The 18,169-nt window shown below is 42.5% G+C and overlaps 2 protein-coding genes across 4 annotated transcripts; one reads left to right on the top strand and one right to left on the bottom strand.

Annotated features, from left to right (window-relative positions):
• Positions 1 to 306: 306 nt before the first annotated feature.
• Positions 307 to 14,617, bottom strand: TDG (thymine DNA glycosylase). Of its 2 annotated transcripts, none has more exons than XM_086611147.1 (10): positions 14,572 to 14,617; positions 12,401 to 12,549; positions 8,830 to 9,059; positions 8,263 to 8,335; positions 6,011 to 6,150; positions 5,856 to 5,952; positions 5,679 to 5,773; positions 3,981 to 4,152; positions 3,576 to 3,701; positions 307 to 2,497 (listed from the first exon to the last, which is right to left on the bottom strand). In XM_086611147.1, exons 1-10 carry the CDS (start codon positions 14,592 to 14,594, stop codon positions 2,358 to 2,360), a joined length of 1,245 nt encoding a protein of 414 aa, XP_086467273.1. In that variant the 5' UTR covers positions 14,595 to 14,617; the 3' UTR covers positions 307 to 2,357. The 2 variants fall into 2 exon arrangements, with proteins under 2 accessions (XP_086467273.1, XP_086467272.1); XM_086611146.1 differs by having other exon boundaries at positions 3,573 to 3,701.
• Positions 14,618 to 14,786: 169 nt separating this feature from the next.
• Positions 14,787 to 17,209, top strand: UQCC6 (ubiquinol-cytochrome c reductase complex assembly factor 6). Of its 2 annotated transcripts, XM_086611149.1 has the most exons (3): positions 14,787 to 14,796; positions 15,213 to 15,322; positions 16,940 to 17,209. In XM_086611149.1, exons 2-3 carry the CDS (start codon positions 15,215 to 15,217, stop codon positions 17,033 to 17,035), a joined length of 204 nt encoding a protein of 67 aa, XP_086467275.1. In that variant the 5' UTR covers positions 14,787 to 14,796; positions 15,213 to 15,214; the 3' UTR covers positions 17,036 to 17,209. The 2 variants fall into 2 exon arrangements, with proteins under 2 accessions (XP_086467275.1, XP_086467274.1); XM_086611148.1 differs by lacking the exon at positions 14,787 to 14,796 and having other exon boundaries at positions 15,209 to 15,322.
• Positions 17,210 to 18,169: the final 960 nt, after the last annotated feature.

The following is an 18,169-nucleotide window of genomic DNA, read 5'->3' on the forward strand; positions in this document are numbered from 1 at the left end:
ATTAAACATTTATCAGTGCTAGACAGTGTGTTTTAATTTAAGGTCTCTATAAATAAGACTCCAATGTCTGCTGGTAGAAGAATCTACACAGGAAATACTTGCAGTATTACATACAAGGTGTCTTTAGTTGTCTAGCCCCCATTAAACAGCTGGAAATGAAAACTTACGCAGCGTTTTAATGAGTAGAGTTCTGTTGCATGGTGACTGTTGTGCAGTGTTTCTGTGTGTTACATGTCCTGTAGCGTATTTAGACCCCTGCTAGCAAGATGCAAAAGCACACTCTAAGACACTGTAATACAATTCCTGATTTTATTGTGAAACATTTATAGATTTAAGACAGAGTAAGAACTTTTGTATTATTGTAATGAAAAGAGCACCAGTTCTGAGGGAGTATACACAGAATTGCAATATTAGTGAAACGGTCATTGTACACTTCATGGTATTTCATACCTAGATAACCTAGTAGGTGACTCTGTTAAAGAAGAGACCTTCCCCTTCCAATCAAACAGGATAGCCTTACAGTAGTTACATCCTCCTGTGCTACATACTCCGCAGTGCTAATTACATGCTTCTAGTTTGTTGAAAAATAAAATTGAATTGTAACAAATCCCTGATGCAAGATACTTTGAGCACCTGCAGGAAAACATCCATGTAAACAGCAATACATGATACAGTACACTTTAAATAACAGACAAGACAAGTCCCCTACCTTTTTGACAATATACTGAACAGCTTTATGCTGAAGCTAATAAACACAATCAGAATCATAATGCACACTTTCTTGATTTAAGACGCTCAAAATTAAGCCACATAATTTGGGAAGAAACTGTAAACATCATGCCTGCCTCACAACAGGCTGACAGTGTGTGATCTCAGTGAAAGCTGTTATGGCAGGACTGGAATCCACACTAACTAGTTACACTCAATGCATGACAACTGTCACTGGCTGTGAGGAAAGGATAAAACACGCTGGTACAGGAACCTCTGACCCGCGTGGATTGCGGAGATACTGTTTGTATCTATTTTTCAAGTATGTGAAGCACCTACTGTCATAAGATCATCAAAACTTTAGTGTTTGATCAGCTTATTGCTTTTACTTCATCTCTTCCTCACAGGGTAAAAGAGGGAAAGAAGATGATGGTTAGGCACAAGCATGGAATCTCCTTTATTTCTCAGTCACTAATAATGGCCAAAAATGTGTGTATCGTTCAAGTTTCTCAGAAGAGAGCTGTAGTTTCTACAGCTGACTTCTTATTCATGGAACAGCTGCTCTTACATTTTACTGAGTGTTTTTCACTTGTAAGAGGAATAGGAGAACACCCTCTAAGGTCTTAAGAGAACCGAATGTTAAAAACTGCTAAAATCACAAACCTCTTCCACCCTGTGCCAACTGTACGTGACGTAAACAATGTAGCTGTACGTGGTTTTTACAGCAAACGTTGTCTTTCAGTGCCCTGTAATCTGTTCAAAGAGACTGTCTCCTGCTAAAGGTTAGGTGAAAAGACTAATCACATAGAAATGACAGAGTTTAAATGCCACAGAATTCAAGAACCACCACTGTTGGTTGTGTTTGGTTTTTTTCTTCCTTTTTTAAAGGAATTCCAGTTCCTTACATTGGAATTTAAGGGGGGAAGAGATGGAGTGGTGTAGGGACACCTTACCTGAAGACAGCTCAGCTAGGATATTTAGGCCTTGTCCTGTGCAACACAGGTTTTCTTCCCCAGTGTTGTGACTCGAGATGATGTCTCCACTCCCTTAATCCTGAATATGGTCCAATCACTAAATAGACAGAGCTCTCTTCCCACCCAGAAAATATTCAGTACTCACAGCTGCAGAACGCAACTTTCTGCACTTTTTAAGAAGGAAAAAGGCAGAATTAAAAAGCATAATTTGCTTAACTGTGCATGATTAAAAACACCACTTCATGTAAGATAAGGGTACACTTCCCATTTTCCCCTCGGGATACAAAAGGATGGTGAGATACCCAAATAGTGAGGCATCAGTAAAACGTATACTGCTGCTGTTACTACTACATTATGATCTATGGAATAAAATTAACGCCCCAAAGAATTCTTCACAAAGGAGAAAGCAATTTGTCAAAAACTGCAAGAAATGGTATACATTAAATATAAAACTCATATACAAAAAAGGGCTAACTTTTTTTTAAAAAGTTCGGACAGTTCCTTAAAATTATCTATTTCATTGATTTGAGCCTACCACACACTTACTTTGGACTATAATAAAATAACTAATGGAGATAAAATACTATTAAAATGCTTCAGTTGGAGAACCGAGGTACCAATCTTGATCACTGCATTAAAACTGCAGCATGTATGCATAGCTGAGCTGAAAGGCTCTTAAGCACTGCTTCCCTCTTCTTCCTGTGTCACACCAGCACTGAACTCTGGAATCTGGTCTGCAAAGGACTGTGTCATCCATTGTCCATTAGGAACCTCACCAAAGGACGACCCCTCACAGTACTGTGGATTGCTTGCTGCTAAACAAACAAATAATAAGATACAGTTTAAAAAATGCAGTTGATACCACTAACTAAAACTAAACGATTAAAATACAGATGATGCCACTAGCAAAACTCCCTAAAACCACAAAACAAACCCCAACCTCCCCAAAACAATCTCTAAAAAAATAAAATATATTTGCCATTTCCATCTTTCCTCTCTACTTTTCAACCACTTACTCAGGCTGCAGTTCAAACTTATTTCTTTTGAGCATCTACTTCTGTAGACCCAGATCATTTCCTCAAATTGTAATTTCTTCAAATCTTCTTTGAAGGGTGACTGCATATATATAAATTTAGAGTCTAAATGTTTAAAAGAATAACTCACTTTGCAGTGTTTCCTATTAATACATTTTTTTCTTCTCAAAAGGACATTCTCTTTGACAAAGTAGGGTAGGCAATGCAAATTTCAATTCCCAACATAAGTGAGATTAGGACTGAAAATTCAAGGCTTCAGAGGAAAGTGGTTACTCTAAATTACTGCTTCTGCCATTGTTTTTCATTGTTTATTTTTGAGTTACAGTTGGTGGTATTTTGGGAAGTAAAATTCCCAGCTTCTTAATTAAAGCTAGATCACTAGACTCATCCTTCCACTACTGCTCCTTCATCTGGCCCTCCAGCAATGGAACCATTGCAATGTCTCTTGTTATTTGATCTGTTCTACCATTCTCTGGCTTTGCTTTCCTTAGGAATGAAAAAAAAAAAAAAGAAGTACCAACCCTTGCTTCTGCTCTGAAAAGCATGATGCAGTTATATAAGTCATTGTTGAAGAGGTTTACTGTGTAAGTCACTAGTTGCATCTGTCAAGATTTTGGGAATCAGTCAGAGTTTGGGGAAACAGTCTGAAGTTGCAGATGATTTTAAACTAAGCGAATGACTTTTCTTTATTTCTCTCTCAGAAAAACTACACATTCCCTCAATTATGTACGAGTCTAACTGCTGCTATACTTCAAATATATTGTATGAATTGTGCAAGTTGCTGCAAGGGTAGAAAGTTAAGTGCTTGTTCCCAAGTAATGGTTTACAGACTGAATGCTCCAAGCACCGCACTTACCACTTCCGTTTGAGGAGAAATCGCACTGTTCACTTCCATACGGTGCACGATCACAGTAAGCTCCGCCGTACGCTGCTTCATAACCTGGATCGTACTTTTCTTCTTTGACAGCCATCTTTTTAGCATCCTCTGCCAAAAGAGAAGACCTCAAGTATTAATATTCAGAACAAAAATGACCAAAGAGCTCTTTTATCAGAGAACACTTGAAAAAACAGCCACGTTTTACAAGACAATAAAGGCCATACTAAAACCAGTAGAATCTGTAATTCTACGCCACATGATTCAGACAAGATGGCATTATCTCTTCCCTCCCCATAAATCCTTGACTTCTTTTTGCTTGGAGAACTGCTAGTTGTGTTGTATGTTACACTACCTTTTAGTAAAGGAGCAACAAAACAAGCACTGTACCTTGTGCAAGTTGCAAGTCAAACGTGTACTGCACCTCCTGCACCTCTGTGTTTGGTGCGATGCCTTTCAGTTGATCCCTTAAGTCCTTCAGCTTTATGTAATAATGAACTTTATCTTGCGCACGGGGAAACTGAGCACATCTTGCGCTGGATGATGGCATAACGTAGCAGAGCTGGAGGCGAAGAGCAAGAAAAATAGCATTACTGGTCTCTGAACTAGGAGTTAATATTCAGTGCACGGAGAATAACTCTACAGTCAAGCTCATTGTTTTAACCCTTTGCACAAACTTCAACTAATGCTGCGGGTGGTTGTGGGAGAGGCCATTTTTCTTGGCCAGCTAGATGTCTTGCCCTAAAGAGAGGGGCTGATTATCAGCTGCTGAAGTGAGGACAATTTTCATGAGTTGTTTACGTGCTGCAGGAGAAGCAGCACCAGTACGTTACAAGAAGTACAATTTACAAGTGTATACCAGAGAGGGGAGCGCACTCCAGAGGTCCCTGAGCAAGCAGAGCTCTGAGCCAGAAAGCCCCCAGAGGGCAAACACCCCAAACCAGTGAGTGAGAGAGGCACCACGGGTTACTCAGCCTGGCTTCCTGGCCAAGGGCATCTGCACCACACTTGCTAGGGCTTGAAACTCTGGAGTTAGTGTGGCTGAAGTCAACTTAAGCGTCTCTATCTCTGCCAACAGCCCTAACTAAAGACATAAAATTAGTTCAGGAAAAAGGGACTGTATCTAATACCTTTGTTACCATGCAGTACTTATGAACAAGTACTATAGAAGAGGATTGTTTATCTTTCTTACAAACACATCTTCTGCAGAGTCTTCAAGAGCTACTTAAGAAGCAAGCACTTTATCACCAACAGTTCTTCAGGCTCTGATGGCAACACTTCACCTTTAGAGAAGAACAGCTTCAACTGAGCTTAAACTTGCAGCACCATAATTTGGGATAGAAATAAAAACAATCCCAACTTTTGAACCAACAGGGTAACGACGCTTTCGAATAAGCTACCTTGGTGGGCAGTGCTGGCAGCCTTTGCCTTAACCTCTTTATAAGAACAGGTTAAACAAACCTGTTTGCGGGTCTCCTGAGATACCTTCCAGCACTAGATGTCTATGACTAACACACTCTTCATCAAACTGTTTGTTTTAACTTAAGTGTCCAATTCAATTTCAAGCTGCGAATCAGCTTAAGAAGACTGAATCTGACGGAAGTGCTTGGGCATTCCCAGATCCAGCTATGCCGTAGCTGCAGTGTATAACAGCACAACGATGGGCTCACTATTCCTTCTCCCCGACTGCGGCACTACTAGCACCACGGTCATGTTCAGTATAAAATTTCAGTAATACAAACATACAGGGAATTGGGTACAGGGAATCAGATGAAAGTAAATGGCAGTTATCAAAAAAGCATGTATGTTTTACTCGTATTTTAGATAGTCCTCAGAAAACGTACTAACCTACTAACCAGAATACCCCATTTCCCAAATCAGGTCTGCAAGTCTGAAGAAGCTGCATTAAAGATGTGTCTGAAAATTGCACTTATGCCGCTTTCTCTAGTTAAGTAAAAGCCCTTCACATCTCTTGCACTTTGGGCAAACGTTGATGTTGTTGTTAAGTGTGTGCAAGTCCTGAGACTGTTAGTTTAGAAATAACCAAAACAGAGTGCCGTGGTTTTGTTTCTCAGTATCAATACTTACAGTTTCTGTGTCTGGCACCTTGTGTGGCTGCAGTCCAAATTCCAAGTTCTTAACTTTTATTCCGAAAACTTCTTTACTAAAAATTTCATAAATACCTAAACCGAAAAGAAGATAGGGTAAGTGGACAAAGAAAAAGCTACTGACAGAACAAATTCATTTAAAAGTCAAGGTTCTCACATTTTCCATTGAAAGCTGCTATACGAGGTTTATACTTTTGTAACTTCTGCATCAGAATTCGCCCTCCTTCCCGAAACTCTTTGCTAAAGAGAAAGCACTCAAATTACAATCGCAACTATTAATTCATTGACAAGCACGATATCCCCCCTTGTTACCCTACCTGAGAGGTCTTTGCTTCCAGGTGTTGTCCTTTCAACCATGTTTGTAAATCCAATCCCATATTTATGTGGCAAGGTGTGGTCATCCATATGGTTCAGCTGTTCATTACTTAGACCAGACATGAACAGACACTTCCCTGTGAAACAGGAAGATATGCATTTGCCTTTTTCTGAGGAAAAGAAAACAAAACCAAAAAGGCCCCTCGAGTATCAGAGTACTGGAATGCTAAAGGAAGAGCCTATGTTAACAGAGCATCAGTTAATTTGGGAAGACTATTGCCCTATCTAGAAAAGTTTAAAACAGCCAAAATCACTTTATCTGCTGCAAGAAGATAGAAAATCCCTAGGAACAACAGGAATTCCTCACCATGATCCTGCGTATGGAAACCAGACTTTTATTTCAAAAGTTCAGGAAAGAGCTTTAGATTTTGTGATTCACTTAAGCAGGGAGTGAACGTGATCAATATGGATTTTGTGGCAATGAATGTGGCAAATGCAACAAGTGTCAGTTTTCTTTTACAACCTTGTTGTTGCTTCTCCTTGCACTGGGCCTCTCTGACAGAACCCGGTGACATCTCACATTCATATTTGGCGTATGAAAGCAGATTTGGGTGATGTGCGCTGCCAGTCTCTTAAGCACAAACTAACCACAGCCAGCTCCTAATGACCTGGGAAGCTTACAAACACCTGGATTTGTCAGAGCGTGCACATCTGGTCTGCTTCTTGGGAAAGGAGGCTACTAGTCTGGCTACTCTGCAGAACACTAGAGAAATACCCAAACCTGATTTACAAGTCTGCTGGACACCAGAAGCATTTTGGCTGGAATATCACAGGGCTGAAAATTAGCCTACTCAGAGCTCCCTACTACCACAGCTGGAACGGCTCGCGGAATGCAAACCTGAGCATTTCAACAGAGTTCAGGTACGGTCTTTCTTTATGAGAATACAATGTAGAAAATGTTACTTAAAATGGAAAAATATGTAGAAAAAAAGATCTGTTTGGAGAATCAAGTATGCTACATACATATGCAAAAATCACTGCCCTTTCCCAGCAGGCTTCTTCATCAGTTAGAAAGCTTGTTTAGAAGAGATGAATAAATGCAAACAGAAAAGGGCTTGCTGACATGTATTTTTTGGGAAATGTGTGTAGTTTTATTTTGTATCAGAATGGACACCTACTGACTTACTCTTGATAACTAAGTATTAGAGATTTCATACTGATTCCTTACGTTGCACGCTAAGATGCCAAGAAGTAATTTGATAATACAATCTTGTAAACTGTGTTTACATGACAATTCTAAACCCGCACTGAAAGTCACTGATTATTCCTCTTTTATTCCTGTCCTGTTTCTGACTGGGACAGAGTTAGCTTTTCGTTTTAGCAGCTAGAAGAGCTCTGTGCTTTGGATTTAGTCTGGGATTTGTTACAAGAAGAATGCTGATAGCGCAGTGATGTTAATAGCTGGTACCACAACACCAAGGACCTTTCAGCTTCCCATGTTTTTGCCAGTGTGCAGGAGCACAACAGGCCGGGGGGGAGCATGGGCAGGACAGAGCCCACAACTTCTAGCTTATGATTTGAACTTAGATCTAGGATTGAGGGCTGAAGTGGTGAATGGAGTATTCCATATCATGCAATGTCATGCCTAGTATACAGATGAGGACTGACTGGGAAGTTTGTCTCATTTCTCTCCTGTGGGACTCAGACTCTCGGAGTGCTATCTCTCTCTCTCGCTTTCTTTTGGGGCCTCTCACTCATCCAGGATTGTGATGTCAGGACTTATCTGTTTCAGAATTGCTGGCCGGGATGGGCATTTGTCGCCAGCTGGTGAGTAATTATACTGTGCATCACTTGTTTGTATATATCATTACATATATATTCATTTATTATTTTATATTATTATTAATCTTAATTTTATATTTTAAAATTGTTTTTATCTCAACTCATGAGTCTCATTCCCTTTTCCCCTTTAATTCTCTTCCTCATTCCCCAGAGGTGAGGGGAGGGCAAGCAAGCAGCTTCATGACAGTTGCCAGTCAGGTTAAACCATGACAATTCCTTTTTATGTATGGTATTTGACAGAAGTAGTTATGGGATTTAAATCACTCTTGGATGTTTAAAAGCAAAATCTCTCTCTGCATCAAGAAAAAAAAAAAAAGAAAAAAACAAAACCCAAACGAGTTTAATGAAAACGCCAGAGTCCTAAAAAAGTTCTGCAAATTCTACAAATAGAATAGGAAAATAAAAACATACAAAAATGGTTCCAGGTCCAGGGTAATGATGTCCTTTGTAAGCTGCCATCAAGCCAGGGTTTATGCCAATCTACAAATCAAGATACCGGTTCATTTTAATGATAAGAGCATGGCTTGCTAGTCAGGAATTTAATCAAGTTACAATAAAGAAGCTTACTCAACTCTCTTTAAGCTACTGTCAATAAACTAAGTTATATTCATAGTACCTTCCATCACTGCTTAAGAAATTGACCGTGTCTCATTTAGATGTGCGATGTCAACAGAGCAGCTGGCAGCGTGTTTTACAGCCTCTGGTGTAGCGCTTCCAGTGAAGAAAGCGTCAGGTAACGGTCTCTGCTGACCACGCATTATACGTAATTAGACTTCTCAGAAATTAGAACTGTGTCACTATGATTTTTAACAGAAAGTGCAAAGTAGCTGTACAAACAGGAAACCGTTTACACACTTTATCTTGCAAGATCTTGTCATATAAGCAATACAGATAAGTCAGCAGAAGGAATGTAAATCATAACCAGTGAGTACAGACTATTCCCTTTTCTCCCTCATCTTCTAACTGTTACTTACTATTACAATGTCCAGATCAAAGGTCAAAATATCAGGTAAAGTCTTGGTCAGAAGTTCAGCTTCAGATACACCATTAAAACGGTCCACTTTTCTTTTGACTTTAAAAGTATCTGTGATCTTCTCTTGTTTTCCTTTTGACTTGGCTGATTTTTCTTTTTTAGCAGCAGGCTTTTTGGGTTGCTTTGGCTCAGTTGCTTTGGCTTTTCTTTTCCTTCCTCCTTTTTTAACTTCTGAAACACACAGCAAACATCATTTTGGTACATTTCTAATGTTGCATTGTGGATATGCAAAAAGACGTGAGCGAAATGTATGGATACAAAAATAAATCAGATAAATTTGCCTTCAAAATTCATGAATTCAAACAATTATCGGAATAAATCTGTTTTGCAGGCTCAACACAGAGCTATCTTGGGTGTCTCTTCAAAGGCAACTGTGCTGACTTAGGATACAAACAAAGAATAACCTCATGACTAGGTTATGTTGTTTACATGCTTATGTTGTTTACATGCTGTATGCAACAAACCTTTGGAAACAGTTTCATTTCTTTTGGAGGACATGCCAGAACAGCAAAGCTTAGGTCCCAAGGAATGTGACAGTTAAGTTCTAGTCTACTGCCCACACTTCAGCTTCTAGATATGAAGTTGATTCTCACACATTACATAACATATTGAAGGAAATGAAGAGCAAATCAGAAGCAAGAGGTCTCAAAGATTACCTACAGCGTAAGGGATAAGCTTGTCAGGAACACGAACACATCGACTGAACACTGCATAAGCTATTCACAATCTGTTGTCTACAGGATACTGTCCAGTGCATCACACAGCAAGGTACTGTATGAGAACTTTAGGATCTCAATTTGAATAAGTGACACCAAACATTATTTTTTATTTACAAAATCCAAACATAAAGCCACTGTCAGTTGTTTGAAAATTCCTCATCTTCCTGCCCCTAAAACTTTGAGATGCCATCAGCACAGGTACTAGTCATGACATGACCACCCAGAGATTGCTCTCTATCCTTGTTCGTTAAAACATCAAGTTGCAGAACACAACTTCAGAAGTATAAAATCACATTTGGTACCAACCAGCAAAGAGCCGAGGTAATCTATTACTTTAAAATTGAGACTTCGTCTTATTTTCAAAATTTCTACATGAAACTCTCCCTCAGATAAGAAATAAACGCAGTGGATACCAGGGCACTGCTCTAAGTCTGCAAACATTTTTGGGGCTGTTTTTGTTTGCACTCAGCTTTCTTACAACAGGACAAAAGTCATGTGGAATTCCCACTGCGTCATCAGAGCAACTGCCTAGGAAAGCTCTTAGTAACAGTACTCAAGCTACAGTCTGGTTGCAATGAAGAAAAGACTAGAAAGACACAGACTTGGTGAGGCACACAAGCAGCTGTTCTCTCCTCCAACCCCTGGAAGATCTAGGAGGTTCTCCATGTGATGGCAAAATGCCACAGGCACTCTGACTGCTCTGAGTTTCAAACGAAGCAGGACAATGTTCTAACTCTCATGTTGATCAAGTACCTACCAACCAGACACAGCCATGAAAGATGAACAACGCCAGGGCAGCTTTTCAGGCAATCCTAAAAATTTTACTTTTTTCATCACAGCTGGCAGTTGGGCTGCAAATCATTGCCTTTCATATATGATACTGTGGATTTCACACACATTTGGTAAATCTTTAAGCCCTGCCTTTGAAGGCCTGACTAACCTCCAATTCTTGCAAAAATATTAGGGACCAGCCTCATAACAGAAAATTATGGTTGTCTAAAATTACTCCAAAGTGCAGTCAAACAGCGTGCTCACGGTGATGTCATGTTCTACAATAATAAAGCTGCAAAAGAAGCCTAACTATATGGCACTTAAGATGCATCCTAAATGTAGTGAATAATACAGTGAATGAACAGAGCAGTTGCAACTGTCCTAAACTGGAGGTTTTCTTCCTATGATTTCATCTGGCCAGACATTACAACTGAAAAAGCTGAAGCTTATAAAGGATGCACTTAAACAAGTGACGTCATTGCACAAACTGGCTGATGGGTTTACCGTGGTACAGACATAGCTCTATACACTAAAAGCAAGATGAAACTGAGTGTGTGAATATTGCTATAGAATCAGAATTTAAGCGTGGCAGAAATCTCTGCTTTCATGCGGTAAAGAGCAAGCATAAGAGTAACAGAACGAGGGATCTCTCCTTGGTATGGTTAGTATAAAGCCTGAGTGTACAAAATCCTAGGAGGGGAAAAGAAAGGCAATGTACAAGTGCATAAAGTACAAAACTTTAGTCACATACAGGAGACTTCTCAAGCATTGTTTGTACTTTTTAAAATAAGCCTCTGTCCTGGTTTTGACTGGGACAGTTTTTCTTTTCAGCAGTTAGAAGAGCTGTATGTTTTGGATTTAGTCTGGGATTTGTTATGAGAATAATGTTGATAGCGCACTGATGTTTATAGTTAGTACTGAGACATCAAGGACCTTTCAGTTTCCTGCGTTTTGCCAGTGTGCAGGAGTACAATGGGCTGAGGTGGGGAGCATGGCCGGACAAAGGGCCCACAACTCCCCTTATGATTTGAACTTAGACTTAGTGAGGATCAAATTGGCCAATGGAGTATTCCATTATCATGCAACGTCATGCCAGTATATAGATGAGGGCTGACCAGGAAGTTTGCTCTCACTCTTCTGGGGGTGCGCTCTCTCTCTCTGATTCTCAAGGTCTCATGGTCTCTCAAGGCTTCCCTGCCCCCCCGCCCCCCCTCTCTCTGGGCCTCTCAACTCGTCTGCGATTGTAGTGTTGGGACTTATCTATTTCGGGATCGCTTGCCAGGATGGACAGGTGTTGGTCACTGGGTGGTGAGGAATTACACTGTGCATCACTTGTTTGTATATATTATTATTTTTATATACATATTTGTATAGTAGTATTATTTCATCATCATTAATTTTAATGTTATATTATTATTAAGAAATTGTTCTTATCCGAACTCACAAGTCTCCTTCCCTTTTCCCCTTTAATTCTCTTCCCCATTACCTGGAGGTAGGGGAGGGTGAGTGAGCGAGCAGCTGTGTGGCTGGCTTGGTTAAACCACTACAGCCTCACTAAAAACAAACAATCCTTCATGTATATAAACTAAGGATCTGTGATTACTACAACACACTAAAACACAATTTAAAAAACGAAAAATTAAAATAAACAGTATTATAATGTACTTCCCTTGCAGAAATTGAAAAAAAAAATTAGACTGAAAAAGGAAAACTTCTCTAACTTAATATTAGAAACCATGAAATCAGCTAAAAATGATACATTTCTCTAGTGAAACAAAATCTGCTTTCCTGCACCAAGATAATTTTGTGAGATTGAACAATGTGAATACTATCACCTGGGTTTACTTCTCATCTTTTTAATTGTCTGGTAACAAACATTACTTAAAGAATACAATTATCAATGCTTCCTCAAAGAGCATCGGAAAATCCAGTAGGTCCAAAGAAGCAGCTTAAGATCAGTAATTTTGTTGCCCAATCCACTACTAAGATTTTAGCTGACTTAGCACAGCCCAGTCAAACTACCTTTTGGAGGCTCCTGAGCAATGTTTGGCTCTGGAATGCCCTCTAGAGTCGGCTGCTCACTCATGGTTTCCACGTTAGGAGTTGCAGTCATCATTTGATGGAATGGAAAGGTGTAAAAAGCTTGAGCTTGCTGAAGGTACGCGTAGTATCTGAGAAAGGGAGAAAAAAAGAGACATAATTCATCAACAGTTTAGAAATTCAGCAACGTACAAATAGAGTGTAAACATCAATCTTTGTCAAAGCTGGCACGTACTGCACTTACATTCTCCAATGACTCTATTAACAAGGCAGTAAATTATCCAAAGCTGCTAAGCATTCGGAGTGCTTCCCTGGTATCAGGGAAAGTTAAACCCAACATTAACAATACCATTCTCTCCTGATTACCATAATGTAGAAGAATCACAACATTTCTAAGTAAAGCACAAAACTTTTCCCTTTTTTTTTTCTGGAAAAAACCCTCTGTAGCACACCTTACCAAGGCAAATTGTCTATCAAACATACCGGCAATTTACAACACAACTGAGTTAAAACTCTTTGGACTTTTAAGTTTCTCAACTTTTAGACGTTTTTAATGTTGCATCGTTTACTTTATCTGATATGATACAGAATGGATTAATCATTCTGGGCTACAAAACATTACAAATATACATAGCATTAGTTATTATGCAGATCATTAAACAGCTTTAACAAATACAGTGGCAGATGTCATCCAGTTATCCCACACTAGATCCTGACATAAACATTGTACTTATTCTCACGAAGTGTTCACACATACAGATTCAGTCTCCTTCCATGCACAAAGACATTTTTCCATATACAGCTCTTTCGCTCCACACATCTATTAGTCACCTACAGCCCTCACACCCCAACACAAACTTCTGCTTCATACTGTCATTCCCTTCTACCTACGTAGCCGCCTTCTTGTCCATAGATTCTACTGCCATACAAATATATAGAAAAGATTTTGTCAACAGTACATTTTCAGGAAATAATTTTATTGCCTCAGAGCTATTCATAAAAACACCAAATAATTTTTAGATATATAGAAACACCTCAAAAGAAGAGCTCATTCTCTATTACACAATGGGTATTTAAGAATCCCACTGTAAATCAGATTTATGCCAGAACAGCCTACAGTCTTGTGGACAGGCCACTGACTTTGAACCAAATACCCACCCTGAATCAGTGGAATAAATTTGAACAGAGGTCTGTCAGATTCCCAGGGAAGTTGCCTAACAAAGTCATGGCAGATTTTCAAAGCACAGTAAATACTTCCCCTGGTGAAAGAGTTCCGTTTTATGTAAAATACTTGTGCAGTTACTGAGCAGAACAAAACTGATGCTCAGATTTGTATTAGGAAACACAACTGAGACATGCAGACTCCAGTTCATAACTTAATGAATGCCTACTTACATGGATCAGAACAGAGTAAGGAAGATGTGAAAGCATTTACCCAAGAACAGTCTCTAATAAGAAGTCCTATAATATGTCTTCTTATTTTATGTGTATATAAAGGCTCCTCCTTGTAAAGGGAATAAAATTCCCTTTAAATAGAGAAAAATTTGCACCATACCATAGAGAAGTCCTCTAACCACACGGTAATGAGATGAAAGAGAGCTTTTACCCCCACCTCAAACCCTCACAAGCATTGTTTAAGATCATTTTTCTTGCATGGGTTCAGAAACACGACATTTTGTTATTGACATTCATGTTATGGAACATTTATATAAATGTTTTCAGTCCCATGAGGAAAAGGCAGTAATTTCACCCCTCCCTTCAGCTCAAGCTAAACATGAAATAAAAAAATGACCTCCCACGCAGAGCCCCCGCTCCGGGCCCCTCCCCCGGCGCCCACCCGGGACACACGAACACGGCATCGCGCCCACGCTCCCCGCAGCCCAACGCCTGCCTCTCGCCACCCCCCACCCGCTCCATTCCACACAGGGCCGCCCCACGGCCCCGGGCCCGTCCCGCCGCGCCCCTTCCCACGCCCCACCCGGGGGCGCTTCCCTCCCTCCCTTCCTGCTTTGTGCCAGGGCGGGCTCGGCGAGAGGGGCCGCCACGGCTCGGCCGCGGCTCCCCCCGGCCCCGGGAGAGCGGGGAAGGAGGAGAAGGACAGCGGCGATCGTCGAAGCGAAGGCCCGAGCGCGGCTCCGGGCCCCCGCCGGTACCTGCTCAACTCCTCGGCGTCCATGCCGCGCGTGGAGCCTGCACCCGCCGCCGGGGCTATTGTCACCGCGCGCGCCGGCTGCCCCCCGCCGCCCCCTCCCCCCGCGTCGCAGCGCCCCGACCGACCTGCCGGGCAGCCCCGCGTCACGTGAGCGGCAGCGACCAATGGGAGCGCGCAGCCGGCCGGCCGGGTCGGGAGGGCGGGGCGCAGGGAGGGGGCGGTGCCGGTGCCGGTGAGGGTGAGGCGGACGCTCCCCGCGGCCCCAGCCGCGGAGCCGCCGCCCGGCGTGCGGGAGGAGGCGGGCGGCGCAGCTGCGCCCGGCGGATCGCAGGGCCGCCTCCGGCTCAGCCCCCCGCGGCCTCGGGACTTCGGGCTCGACGTCACGGCTCACAGCGCGTCACCCGCGCCAGGGCACGCCCCCGCGAGGGGCGGTGCCCACCCCGCCCCGTCCCCGCCGCCATGTTGCGGCCGTCCTGCAGGCGGGGGTAGATGGCGCACGTCCGGCGCATTACGTGTGTGGGGAGGGGCGTCCGGCCGCCGCCGGCGGGTGTTGGTCCCGGCAGAACGCGGGCGGCGCTGGGGCCGCGGCCGGTGTCTGGCTGTCCCGCCGCTTCGCTCCCGTGTGCCAGCGCCTCCTCGCAGCCATGCCCGCCGGCGTGCCATGGCCCACCTACCTGCGGACGCTGGCGGCCAGCATGCTGGCCATGTTCGCCGGCGCCGAGGTCGTGCACAGGCACTACAGGCCTGACCTTGTAAGTGCACGGAGGGCTCCGGTGGCTGGTTGCGTGACGGAGATGGGTGGCGTGTCTGCGGGATGGAGGGTCTCCTGTAGAGCTGTGGTGTGGCAGGATCTCCGGGCTGACTGCGGGTAACGGCAGGTAGGCAGGTCTTCTTCGGGAGCCGCCTTCAAACTGGCGACCAGGTACTGAAAATAGTAAAGTTTCACAAGCTTCTTCAGGAGTTTCTTCTGCGGGAAGCTGGTTTTTGAAAAGAGCATGCAGAAGTGGCGAGAAAGGCAGCATTAGATTTGATTCCCCCCACCTTCCCCCCGCAATGGTGGAAATGAAGATGACCAAAAGTTTACTTTAGAAACAATGACAGACTGAGAGTCAAGACTCAAAATTACAGTCACAGAGAACGAAGCTCCAAATGAGGGTTCTATCACATCTACCAGGTATGTGAGTGGTTGATTTGGCCCCTCGGAGGCCTTCTAACTTGTAAACCTTATCTCGTCGTCCTGCTCTTGTATACTTTTTTGGTTTTTAAAAACACTATGCCATACTGAAGTCAGAAATAAGTTTAAAAATCACCATGCTTGAGCTATCATGTCAAAATTTAAGCAATGAGGCTTAAGTCATTGATAGATGCAGAAGGTTTTATGTATTTTAATAGTCTCTACTGTAGCCTTCATTATAGGCAAATAGGCATGTTTATTCAGAATGATCTAATGATCTACACCTCTTTAAACTAGCACGATTTTTGAGGAGTTATGGTTTATAAAATGTTATGACATCTGGTTTCTTTTAGTTTCCCTTTTTAAGTTTCATCTCCAGTTTCAGTGCTTAATTTCTCAAACAGAAAGGTGGAAGCAGTGAAACTTTTTCTTCCATCACCAAGAGAAAGAATGTGCGGAAGCTTCAACTGGTGCTTTAAAGTAGTATTAGATATCTGAACCCAAACTTTCTTCAATGGCAAAAAGAAGCTTTGGTCCTTTAAACAAACTGTTCTTCCTCTTTCTTCCTTTTTTCCAAATCATATTTTGCTACTTTGAAATAAAAGTCAAATTACAAAAAGGTAATAGGTGAATTTTTAAGATGTTTTGCATGTAAGAATTATACTCTGCTCAAAAAAAAGGGTGGTTGTGCGAACTGGCACAGGCAGGACACAGGAACAACCATGAATCTATGGATGAAATGCAAAGAGTAAATTTATTTTCATTACTTTGCCAACCAGGGGATCTCCAAAGTAGCACCTAGGCAGAGGCAGACAAGCGGGGACGGAGCTTGGTCTACACTAGAGGATGGCTGAACCTGCTGCTTTTCCCTGTGTTTCAGGGATTCGCGGAGGTGTAATTTACCGCTGTGCTTTGATCTTTCAAAACTTGTGTTGGATAGGGTGTTATCTAAACAGAGATGTTCTTCTTGTCCAACATACAAGGCTAAACAACAATTAGTATAGCAAATGTTTTTCTACATCCCAGCTGCAAGCTGCTCGAGCGTGTTTACAATCCTCCTCACCAGTCTTCCGTTATTTTCCCACAGTGGTATAATCACAATTTAGCAATGATGCTGCCTCTGTGCTGACTTACTGGTTTGTGACTTTAGTTTTTGTTCTGCCACAACACTGACTTCTTTCTCCGTTTTTAACAGAGTATACCTGAAATACCTCCTAAGCCTGGAGAACTGAAAACAGAACTGTTGGGTCTAAAAGCAAGATCAAGCCAAGTTCAGAGTTCACAACAGTGACCAGAATTTACTTACGTTTTGAAAACTAGAACTGATAAAATATTTGTTTAACTGTCTCAACTGCAGAAATCCATATGCGAAATACTGTACTCCCTTAATACTTTTTTTTTTTGTTACCTTTAAGCAGAGTTACAGGCAGCATTAAAAATAAACATATGATGAATACTGTTGTGAAGTCCAATGGATTATGTGCTGAAATTCTTACGATTTCTTAATCTCGATTGCAGCGTTAAGTAGAATCATAGAATCATAGAATCATAGAATGGTTAGGGCTGGAAGGGACCTTCAAAGGTCATCTAGTCCAACCCCCCTGCAAGGAACAGGGATATCTCCAACTAGATCAGGTTGCTCAGGGCCTTGTCCAACCTGGCCTTGAACGTCTCCAGGGATGGAGCATCCACCACCTCTCTGGGCAACCTGTTCCAGTGTTCTACCACTCTCATAGTAAAAAATTTTTTCCTAATATCCAACCTGAACCTACCTCCCTCTATTTTAAAACCATTACCCCTTGTCCTATCATAACTGGCCCTCCTGAACAGCCTCTCCCCATCTTTCCTGTAGGCCCCCTTGAGGTACTGGAAGACCGCTATAAGGTCACCCCGGAGCCTCCTCTTCTCCAGGCTGAACAGCCCCAACTCTTTCAGCCTGTCCTCATAGGAAAGGTGCTCCAGCCCTCTTATCATCTTCGTGGCCCTACTCTGGACCCTCTCCAACTGGTCCATGTCCTTCTTATGTTGGGGGCTCCAGAACTGGACGCAGTACTCCAAGTGAGGTCTCACGAGGGCAGAGTAGAGGGAGAGAATCACCTCCCTCGACCTGCTGGCCACGCTCCTCTTGATGCAGCCCAGGACGCGGTTGGCCTTCTGGGCCGCAAGAGCACATTGCCGGCTCATATTGAGCTTCTCATCCACCAGTACTCCCAAGTCCTTCTCCTCAGGGCTGCTCTCGATCCAATCACCACCCAGTCTGTATTTATGCCTGGGATTGCCACGACCCAGATGTAGGACCTTGCATTTGGCCTGGTTAAACTTCATGAGGTTGGTACGGGCCCACCTCTCCAGCCTGTCGAGATCCCTCTGGATGGCATCCCTCCCTTCCAGCGTGTCGACGGCACCACACAGCTTGGTGTCATCG

Source organism: Tauraco erythrolophus, chromosome 4 (assembly GCF_009769465.1).
Source record: "Tauraco erythrolophus isolate bTauEry1 chromosome 4, bTauEry1.pri, whole genome shotgun sequence".
NCBI classification, from domain to species: Eukaryota; Metazoa; Chordata; class Aves; order Musophagiformes; family Musophagidae; genus Tauraco; species Tauraco erythrolophus.